Source organism: Chenopodium album, chromosome 12 (assembly GCF_948465745.1).
Source record: "Chenopodium album chromosome 12, dcCheAlbu1.1, whole genome shotgun sequence".
In the NCBI taxonomy this organism is placed as follows: Eukaryota; Viridiplantae; Streptophyta; class Magnoliopsida; order Caryophyllales; family Amaranthaceae; genus Chenopodium; species Chenopodium album.
The window spans coordinates 19,035,114-19,047,164 of NC_137845.1; the positions used below are offsets into that span (position 1 = coordinate 19,035,114).

The following is a 12,051-nucleotide window of genomic DNA, read 5'->3' on the forward strand; positions in this document are numbered from 1 at the left end:
GATAGGTCAGAGTGACCTAATCAGGGACACGTTTCCCCATGACTCTATAAATAAGGAGATTCCCCCATTTTCGGGACATGAATTAATTATTACAGCAGACCATACATTCTCTTACATCAGAGAAGCACCTAATCTCGGAATCCTAGAAGATCTCACTTTTCATTTTCCGTACCTTCTCCTACCCACATTCAAGTACTAACTTGATCGTCGGAGGCGGAGCTCCTACCACCCGGAGTCTCCGTTGTTTTGCAGATACAAGCGCAGTCGGATCAGTCCTCGAGCTGTAACTCTCCCGAGGGACAAAAACACCCAAAACACGTCGCGGTGGTCGTTGCGTGCTACTTCGCCCAACAATGTCGTGGTGGTCGCTAGAATCAACCGTTTCTATGTTGCAACTATTGCAACTGTCGCCCAACAATGTCGCGGAAGTAAAGAAGAGAAGATTCAGACATGGTGAAAGAGTTCATCTGAACTTCTGAAGATGATAATAGACACGTGCAGACCATGACCATTGAATAGGAAGAACAGCATTGAATAAGAATATGTTCTTTTTTTTTTTTTTGTTTATAAATTTATTTATTCGCATATGTAAGATCTAGTTCCTTAATGCTAATGCAATTTCTAATTTTTTTTTTGTTCTTCTAATTCTTTGTACATTTCAAATTTTATTATTATTATTGAAACAAAGCTTTGTGTAATTGGTTATTTTGTATCTTGGTTGTTCAATTGTGTGGATCGGAGTTTGGGTAGTAGATCTAAATTGTTTTTCAATTTTTTACCTTTTGGGAACAAATTAATTACAATCATTCAAAAATCCGGGTACCCTATGTCCCGACCCGAATAATTCGGGTACCCGAGATATTCAGGTCGGGACATGGGACAAATTAACAAGTACCCGAAACTCCGGGTACCCGGGTTTTTGGGTACCCGAAAACCCGGGTACCCGGATTTGAACACCCCTAGCCTCAAGTGTTGAATATTTATACCCCTCCTCTAGAAACCCTTCTCCCTAAAATTTCCTTTTATAATCTTTCCCAATCTCTTCCCTAATAAAACTTTACTAAAATAAAACTTTCTTAAATTAAACCCCAACTTAAATAAAATAATTAATTGAATAAACTTTCCTTTTTATAAAATATTTCCAAACTCATTAAAATGAATAATTAAAATACTTTAAATAAAACAATTCAATTTAATTAAATACTTCTCAAAAATACTTATTTTAATTAAAATACATATAAAAATACGAGGTATTACAATATTGATTACAAGTACTGTATTTATTTGCCACTTAGGCCTTGTTTAGTTCACTTATTTTTACTTATTTCAGAAAAAATAAGTTCAGATTAGATCAAATAAAAAAAAAGTTCAGATCAGATCAGATTAGAAAAAATAAGTTCACATCATATCATCGTTTTATGTGCATTTTTTTTGCTAAACGTTTTTAATTTCGTAATAAAAAAAATTATGAAAATTATATATTAATAAAATACACATTATTACGAATCTAACCAGACCCTACTTTATATATTTTTTTTCTTTTACATTAGCGTACATTTAAAGTCAAAGTTTGGTTAAATCAGACAATTTGAATAGATCAGCTAGATCAGATAAGATTAAATCAGATAAGTTCAGATAATAAGGTGAACTAAGGCCCCGTTCTCTTCATCTTATTTTTGTTTAACTAAAATTATTTTTACTGAAACAAAATTATATTTGCTGAAGTTAAATTATTTTTACTGAACTTAAATTAAGAAATTATTTTTGCTGAATTAAAATTATTTTTTTTTACTGATTTTCTATTATAATTTTTCTTTAAGAAAATTAAATTTTACTGAACTGAACTTATTTTTACTGAGCTGAAATTATTTTTACTTAATATTATTTTTTTAAGGTGAAGAGAACATGACCTAAATAGGAGTTTAATACTAAGCAAACATTTAAATAAATTGATGTGCAACATCCGTTATAAAGTTACTACTGAGTAAACTTTGATTTATTTATTTATTTTATTTTTTTTTTATTTATTTATTTGACAACTCAAAACTTTGATTTACTCGACATTACACATTACAGTATTACACTGCCTCGCTCCACCCTTCCCCAGCTCTCTCTCCTCCATCGAAGCGAACTCCGAATCCTCCATTGAAGCGGCTTCTGAGCTTTCTCTCCTCCATTGACGCAACATCTGAGGTATTTTTTTCATTTATCAAATATCACTTTCACAATATTGTGTCAATTGTTAATTTAATTCTCAGTAATAGTCAATTTAGGGTTCTTCTAAGGTGAATTATTGAACTATTGGTTATACGACACTGAAGTTATGAAATATTATAACGAGCGATTTCGTTGCTAGAATTTTGTTATTCATATTCTTAAGAGAGAAGAATTTAACCTGATTTTTCGAGCATGCTTTGATAATATGAGACAAATATGGTTGCTAATGTGTTGCAGGCTAAATGTCCGGAGAAAATTGTGAAAATGGTCCTTTTCTCCCCGTGCCCGAGGCGGCCACCCCTCCCGCTGTGGCTCAGGGAGAGGCCTGTACTCAGCTCTCAGATGCCAATGGGTACTTTTTATTTTTGCAGTTTTGCTCCTATTTTCTGAATTTTATTTAAATGATGACTATTATGCTTGATTTGATTAATATTCGAGAAATAGAATACTCAATGCTAGGAATTAATATGCAATTTTTTATTTTTTTGGGTCTATTTGAGCTCGAAATTACTTAATTTTGTGTATAAACAATAAACTTGCTTAGTTGTGGTTGGAGTTCTTGTACAATGAAGTTCTTCTATACTTGAGGTGCTAGGTTAATTGAAAGGGAATGTAATCAATGTATTGCTTCATTGGGTTTTAGTGCTAATTGTATTCCCTTTAGAAAAAAGATGGTATAGTTGAATTAAGGGCATTCCTTAGTAAGCGAATAGTTAGTGAAATCAAGAATGTTTTGTATCTAGGTTATGACTTGTGAACTTATAGAGTTGAACATGTCTCTGATTTATCGTTGTTGAGCTAAGTTAAAGATCAGCAACTGGGTTGTTCTTTTGTGATGGTTTATATTTGTGCGTCTTTAAGATTTGTGTTCACCTTTTGAGGTTGGGTTCCATGACAAACTCTTGACCTATAATGCCATGAGTACTGGTTACAATTTTTCTACTTTGAAAAAGCCTATTACGTGATAAGTAAAAAGAAGGAAAGGGGCATTGAGAAGGGAATATAATAGAAATAATTTGTTTGTAACAAAGTAGCAATGATTAAATTAAATGGTACATGTGATCACAAACTTTTAAATAAATTGGATATATAATAATTATTGTATCGGTTATAAAATTACCCTAGAGTGTACAAAAGTTACCCCGATATAAATAAAAGTTATGTTTTATTGATATAGTTATTCTTTTGAATGAAGTTAAAATCAAATCTTAGCATGTGAAGATAGCTATAAGATCCTTATAAAACTCATTTCATATCCTATTTACATTGAAATCATATCAGATTTACAGTTACCCCTTAGGCTGGTTAAATGTTAGCTCATATTGGATTAAAGTTACCCTATGATTGTTTGATGTACACTAATATTATTGTAAGCCGGGTGCACACAAAATTTTGTGACATCAGATTAACCTAAGAGCCTAATCAATTATCAAAAATTAAAAATTGGTGCTCAGAGTATGAGCAAAATTGTTTCATATACTGGCTGTGATGTGAGACTAATCGCGAATAATGCTGGTGTAATGCACACATTATTGCAGTAGTATTAGTGATAAATTATGAGGACAAAGGGAGTTTAGTGAATCTTTCAGAGCAACTTGTCTTGTTTCTGATTGGATGTGATCTTTGTTCTTGATCATCTGAGTTCTGGGGTTAAGTTTTGGGAGTCAAATTCTGAGATGGCCAAGGAAAATACTGTAAATTTAAGATGACTGCGGCACTGCTATCATCTTTTCAAAAAATATCATTAATTTTTGTGAGATGATAGATAATTCCCGAGCCATGCTTAGTTTTATATAAATAATAATATATGAAAAATATAAGCATTCAAGAAATTTATGTTAAAAAAGTAATTTTCAAGACATTAATCCTTACATAGATGTTCTCATTGGAAATCAACTTTAACATAAAAAAGTTGTTGCTAATAAGACCCATGCCCGATATTTCAATCAAGGTCTTTTATTTTGGATAGGTTTCCAATGCAAGCTTATTATTGCTTTTAGGAAGAAAAATATGATTTAGTGAACTCCCTTTTATAATATATAGATATTAATGCTAACCTCTTCGCAATTTCATGTTTTTAGTCTTGTATTCAGAGCTCTCTTAGTTTCTGATTCATCTTACTTTTCGGTATCTAGAAATGGAGAATCTGATCCTAGGCTGTCATCTGAAGAAGTGAAGGGGGTATTGGAAATTATAGCTTCAACTGGAAAGTTTTGGTATGTTTCTATTTCAAGCTTCTGGTTGCATAGACACACATGAGCAGATGAGCTATGGGATGGGGCTTGATTGAATCAGCACTGATCTCCCCATCCTTGTACCTACATGATGCATGCATTGTGGTTCTCATGATATCATCCTTCCCACTTTCAAGCTGCCTTCTCATATGAACTTATAGACACAAACACACGCATGCATGTTCATGGCGCCACACACATAAAGATGTACACACACATATTGACAGACACATGCTCAAATGTGTGTATGTATGTATGCGCATATAGTATTCACACTCATGGATATGCACAAAGTGGTATTTGGGAACTTTAGGTTGGATTTTAATTAATAATTACCACTAAAGAAAAACTCGTGTTTAAGGTACCTATGTTTTAACTTGGCCAAGTAGTTAATAAAATAATTAGTTAACTTTATTTTACTTTATCACAGGATTTTACTTGAAAGTGTTTAATTATTTTAATTAAATTATAAAAAAATTCGAACTTTTAAAGAGGGAACTACTTTTTCTTCTCTTTTTTGGTCCAAATTTTTTTCCAAAAAAAAATTTTGGTCCGAAATTTCTTGTTTATTTTGGAGTTTTAATTCGAATTCTTTAAATGCAGGTAGGTGAAGGACGGAAGGAGTAAGGTATGTAATTATGTGTTAAAAGCTTGAATAGCATGTGGTGAGATAATATTTGGGTATATAGGTTAGAATTATTTCACCTATGTGCATTTATTTTACTATGTGTGGTTTTGTATGATTGTTATGACTCGTATGGAATCATGTAATTATGTGTAAGAAAAGATTGTTTGATTGAACGCCAAACTTAAATTTTATGTAAGAACTGTATTGTTTATATATTTTTATTTTTTTTGTTTTGAGTAGGGTTTTTCTATATTCCAAGTTAGTTTGCTTACAAGATGCCGATAGAATTGCCTAGTAAGTACACAAAGATTAAGAAGAGTTATGAGCATTCGTTTGATTTTGTTAGGAAGGTTCAGTACCATTGTGAATTGTGATGTTATGGGAGAGAAGCAATGGGATGTTCGTGACCGTATTTTTGCTTTAATTGTTCATTGTTTTCGAATGAACCGCCTACGTAGCTATAATGAACAAGTCTTCTGTTTTCATCCAGGGGGCATATCTAACTATGCTCGCTACAAGAACAAGTCTTTACATCAAAATCATCTACCTCGAAGGTGGAAGATGATGTTGATTAATAATAGTGTTCGGCTCAAACAATGTAGCTAACTAGATATATCCAATTAGGGCTCCACTGGCCATAGTAGTCCTAATAGTGAGCATATTTAGGTATGCCATCTAGAAGATGAAAATCAGAAGACTTGTTCTCTATAGCTATGTAGGGCGGTTCATGGGGAAGACAATGAACAATAAAAGCAGATATACGACAGGATGGTCCCATTGCTTCTCTCCCATAATATCACATAAGTACATACATTGGTATTGAACCTTCCTAACAAAATCGAACAAATGCTCATAACTATTCTAATAAAAGTTCCAATCTTTGTGTACTTACTAGGCAATTCTATCGGCATCCTGTAAGCAAACTAACATAGAAAAACCCTTCCCAAAAGAAAAAAATAAGTACAGTTCTTACATAAAATTTAAGTTTGGTGTTTGATCAAACATTTTTTTCTTGCATATAATTACATGCTTCCATACAATTCATAACAATCATACAACTCCACACATAGTAATATTAAATGCACATTGGTGAAATAATTCTAACCTACATGCCCAAATATTTCTACCCAATCTCACCACATGCTATTAAAGCTTTGAACACATAATTACATACCTTATTCATTCACATACGTACACAACTAATTTTCTTTTTTATGGAGCACAACTAATTTTCTATATTTTTTTTATTCAAATAATTCGAATTATAAATCTACAAACTTTTGAACCCAAAAAAAAAAAAAAAAAAAAGACCATAATAAAAATAAAAATTCGGTTTCCTCTTTATATATTCGAATTATTTTATAATTTAATTGAAATAATTAAAGACTTTCAATTAAATTCTATGATAAAGTAAAATAAAGTTAACTAATTAATTTAAATATATACTTGGCTAAGTTAAAACATAGGTACCTTAAAACACGACTTTTGCTTTAGTGGTAATGAAATCCATCCAAAGTTCCTAGATACCACTTTTGTATATTCTTGTACACGCATAGTCATAAATTTAGGGATTTTAATACCAGCAATTTTCCAGTAACTAAAATTTTTAAAAACTTGGTGGGAGTAAATAAGTTTGATAAATGTAAATTCATGTTAGATGTCATGCCAACTTGATAGGAGTAATGAATGTGAAAAATGTAAAATTCATGTTAAATGTTATGCCTTTTTGCTTAGTGGATATTTTCCTTGACTTTGTGTTGTCACTCAGGCATGAATGGGATGAGTTGAAAAACATGCTGTTGTTTCAGCTGAAGCAGGTAATGGTGAGGTATGCTTGTTGTAAGGTCTTTATTATTTAACAATGCTGGTCTTAATCTGTCTTTGTCCCTTGGAATTATTATTTGGAATTAATTTTCTGTTGTGATTATGACATCTTCTTGTCCCATGTAAATTTGAATATCAAGGTTCTTTCGGAATATCCAGAAGCAAAAATTCCTGATGATCAACAAAATTCTTCTTTGGGAGAGAGTTATTCACAATTGGTGAAAAGCTTAGAGGAAGGTATTTTTATTAAATTCCTCACTATCACATTTTGCATCTTGGTACTTTCTCTGATATCTGGGAGTGCTAGCTGCTAGTAGTCCACTACTTGTTGGGGCTGTGAATTCTTAGTGAAAGTTGTACTAATCTTCTATATGTCCACCCAAATTCTAGAAAAGTCTTCGCATATTTTGGCTATTTCTTTGAACAATATTTAAACTTTTGCAAGATATTATTGTTCTACTATTCATCTAGATAAAGAATGCAGCATAGGCTAAGAAATTTGGTGTGTTCCATTATTCAATTGCATTATGATGAGAACCTACAGGCTTGGTAGAGGAGCTTCTGGCTTGTCCAAAATATATGATTTTCTGCATTTGTTGACCATGCAGTATTTGGGATAAGAATATTTGGGATGATGGTGATTCTTTGGTAATTTATAATCAAGGGTGTGTTGTTTTGTAATTGATTCAACTGTGCTAAAATGTATAGGATGAAACTGAAATAAAATCTTCTCTGGAGTATTTTATAATTATTAATCATATGATTGTCATTAGTCAATACTCTTTTTGTTCTGTAAAACCATTAAATTTAACTTGTTTTTATTTCATGAAATCATTGATCTGAGATAATAATCTGTTAGTTCAAGATACTAATGCAATTACTTGTCAATTATAATTTCAATGCAATAACTACAACCTCTTGATTTGTATGCATAACGTTACACGCCACCTTGTTTGGAAATGGAGAAGTAATGAAAACAAATTAACAATTATAGAATATGAAATTTTAAGTTTCTGGAATTTACCTGAATTGAGATGAAACTTGTAAAAATAATACACACACTAAAATGTTGGAAAGTTTAGCTGGCTGCTGGGCATTGGTATTATTTTTTCTATAGAAAACTGTGGAAATCAGAAATTTTCTCTTTTCAGTTTGACAAGGCAATGTGTTTGATAATTTCATAATGAAGAGGCAGTGATTTCTTTTCTGGACTTGAGGAATTACAGATTAATGTTACCCATTATAATGATCCCTGGTTCTATTTATTTATTTATTTATTTTTATTTTTATTTTTATTTTTTTATCTGTGCATATAAAAGCCCATAGCTCTTTGTTTAGAGGGTTGATCGATATAGTTTTTAATGTTATCCTCCCATCTGTTGGTAATCTCATGTACTCTTGCTTGCACTAGTTTTCCTATGCTATTAATGATTTGCATTTCAGTCTTTGTCCTTTGTCCATGCAATGTCCCCATGCTTTGTTGATTCTTCATTCGAACAATCAAATCTATGCATAAGAGACTACTGTTATAATTTCTAAAAATGAAAAAAAATAAAATAAAATAAAAAAATGTTGCTGATGCCTAAATCTTGCCTTTAAGTTTTGGTACCATCATATATCCTTCACAGTACTGTTCGGAGGCATTTAGAACTAGGGGATTTAAGACATTACATGTGTGGAATCTGGAATCAAATAACTTTAATACTTCTGGGCAATATGTTTGCATGGTTATGTGATTAAGGAGCATGTTGACCTACTTAAAAAGGAATTATTATTATTATTGTTGCATGATTTCAAAATTTGAAGGAAAAACACTAAAGTGGATTTATAAGATTTCAATTCTGAAGCATTTCTCTTTACATACAGCTCTATTCAGCTTTCTAGATGGGCCACCATTCACATTGCAAAGACTTTGTGAGGTAATTGATTATTATACATTGAAAATCCTTGCCAATTGTTTTACTTTTGTACTAATAGGCTAATAGCTAAGAGTTGCCATATCTGAAGCGTCAAGGTTCTACTTACTTTGAATATTTTAATGCTTAGAAGTTTATTCCTGTTAGTTACTTGACTGCATCTGTAATCTAGGTCAGACTTTTTTTTTTTTTTTTTAAGAACAATCTGGGTCAGACTTAAGTCTTTCAAATATAGGATGATTCTGAAGTTTAGCATAACAGAACAGAAAATAATGAAGGCCCTTCACTGTCCCACATGGCCACATGTAACTGTAAAATAATTTTAAGTATATATTGTTTTTTTTTATCCAATTCTTCTTGCTGTTTACAATTTGGGTCTAAATATTTGATTTTGTGACTCATTACTATAAATGTATATGAGCTATTAAGTGATGCCATCTGCCAATCCTGATATCATCTTTTAATGTTGGAAAGAGCTCAAATGTGAGAACTTTAAAACTGGGAACTCTTTATTGGGCACTACTATTTCTTCATATTGACAGTCTGTAAATTGAACACATTTTAGTATAAAGTTTATCAGGTGCAGTAGTTTTTTTGAGTTATACTCGTAATTCAATTAGGCATGAAACTGCATGGGCTGATTTAAACCTAGCTGTAGCAACAGTGTGTTGTACTTGTACCACTAGCCTTAAGGCCCAGGCAATACATTTTCATTTATTGGTATTTTTAAAAGGATAACATCAAATATTGCATGATTTAGTGAATAGGATTTTAATGTATAAACTTGAGGTCCCAACATCAAACCTTGTACAAAGAACAAAGCATGTTCTAATTCTTTTTAGTTGTGTGTGATGACATGGAATAAAACACCCAAAGAGAGTTTCGCAAAGCACCTAGGCTTGTTTAGGTAAATATATTGGTATATATTATGCTCTTTATGTTACTTAGGCTTGTTCGAAGATATTTCAAATCCATATTGGAGGTTAGTAATACTATCACCTTGCTCTTTATGTGGAGAAGAGAAAAGAGCTTCCAACTTTAGAAATTTAATTGGTAGACAACAAAAGAGGGATGCAGACGTGTAATTTTACCATTTGATAGCCTTCAATGTTCTTTGGGAATATCATCTATGCTTTGATAGGTAGACGACAAAAGAGGATGTAGACGTGTAATTTTACCATTTGATATCCCTCAAAGTTTTTTGGGAATATCCTGTATGATTTAGTTTTCCAAAAATTTTAGAATTTTTTTTTATTTTTATTTTTATTTTTATTTTTTTTATTTTAATACAAGAATTTGTATTTTGTTCTTCCCAGAAAACTAAATATTTTTCCATCTTGTTGATATTGCTGGACACGTGGATAATATACCTGTGTTGTGATATAAAGCTTTCTAAACAGCGTAGAGATTGTTTTTTTTTTTTTTTTTTTTTTTTACTTTCCAGTATCCTGTTTTTTACTGGTTGATTCTTCTTGTTTGGGTGGGTCAAAAGTAAACTGAAGACTTGTATGATTTTCCAATTTTTGTTCTGTTTGGTTCCCCGATGTCCAGGGGAACCTATATTGTCTATTGAAAAAAAAAAGTGTTGCGCCTGGATGTATAATTGCTTTTGTGTCTTTTTTACACCATCTTCTGCTAATCTTGATGTGGCTAACTTTATGGGCATTGAAAGTTAACCTTGTGCTTGAACAGATATTACTGGATGCGCGGACTATCTATCCAAATTTGTCAAAACTTGCTCTGGCATTAGAAAAGGTATATTATATTAATATAGTTCTATTGCTTCCCACTTTTCCTTCTGTCCCAATATGGTTTGGTCATCATTAATGCCTAAATATATCAATAATAGGAAGCACTATATAATATTTCTGATAAATCATGTACATAGAATTATATCGATACAATAGGTTCTACAGAATGTAGAACCTATTGTATCAATATAATATTACTGATAAATTGTGTACATAGAATTATACCTATGCTCAAGTAAGCGAAATTAGCTTGCTTTAAGCAGTCACTTCTCATAGGGATGCTCTTCCTTGGCAACAATCATTTCTGTTCATGCAATCTTGCTTCTGTCTGAATCCTTTATGAATAAGCCAGAATAACCAACCATTGTGGTACTGAAATCTGTAGAATTAGGTACCTGAAACAAGCTTACAGCTCTGCTGTGTGTTAGAGTGATATTTGATACAAATTCAAAATCAAATTAGCTAGTTTGGGAGTGTTTTAGCTACCGATTGTGTCTGCGGTTAGAGTATTTCCTGGAGAAAGCATCCTCTCGATTCTTTAGTATCATGACTTTAGGCAAAATTTCTGTGTCAGCTTGGTCTTTACTCTGTGAATCTTTCCGGTGATGTTTTGATCTTTGAGCTTCCTTTCGATTCTGTGGTGCTCTCACTCATTTCTAATGTTTGTTGCGATATAGACGCAGTACAACCTAGGATCATAAAATAAATCATTTGTGTATATTTACTAGTGCTTACAGTCTACAATTATTTTCTATAACTTTGTTGACTTTCCTACTAATCTGTGAGGTAATATGTTTTACAGAACCTGTTGGTGACTAGTACTTTAACGAAATCTACGGATTCATATCCTCCCCCAATTGTGCAACTAGCAGATGCCTCAAGAGAGCAGGTTGAAGATGCCCAGCCCCTTCCTCTGCCTGAGCCTCAACCTGAAACTGGGTCTCAACCTGAACCTGGGTCTCAACCTGAACCTGAACCTCAGCCTCAGTCTCCTCCACAATCCAATTCAGTAGAAAATGGTGGGGAACCAATGACAGGAGACAGGGATGAAGTAATGTCCGAAGTAGATGCTGAAGTGGATGATGGTATGACCATTGACATGGAAACGTTTGAAGAGATCATCAGTTCATCAGAGACAAATTCTCAGCCCAATAATTCTCAATCTTAATGTGAGCAGATGCTGCTGTTTCAGTGCTCTATCTTAAGCAGCAGCGTAGTCAATGTTCACAGTGCTGCCATTTGAAGTAGCTAATAGAGAATTTATGGTGCTTAATTTTGCAGCATATCACATTGTATTACTACTTCAGCATTTGATAACTTTGATGTTGATACATGATGCAGCCAAAAAGGAACAGCATGATCATGTGTTTGTAGCTCTTAATGCATTGTGGTCTTATTTCGAAACTTGTATTTTCTAGTTTAACGATGTGAACCATTCTGCCTTATCATGAGAGCTAAAGTGAACCACTTTATATTCCTGA

The 12,051-nt window shown here is 32.4% G+C and overlaps 1 protein-coding gene across 1 annotated transcript; it reads left to right on the forward strand.

Annotated features, from left to right (window-relative positions):
- Nucleotides 1-2,044: 2,044 nt before the first annotated feature.
- Nucleotides 2,045-12,051, forward strand: LOC145572190 (uncharacterized). The gene is made up of 8 exons (XM_081631198.1): nt 2,045-2,193; nt 2,455-2,569; nt 4,353-4,433; nt 6,848-6,896; nt 7,044-7,140; nt 8,770-8,822; nt 10,512-10,574; nt 11,373-12,051. The coding sequence occupies exons 2-8, from the start codon at nt 2,460-2,462 to the stop codon at nt 11,736-11,738; spliced, it is 819 nt and encodes a 272-aa protein (XP_081487324.1). The 5' UTR covers nt 2,045-2,193; nt 2,455-2,459; the 3' UTR covers nt 11,739-12,051.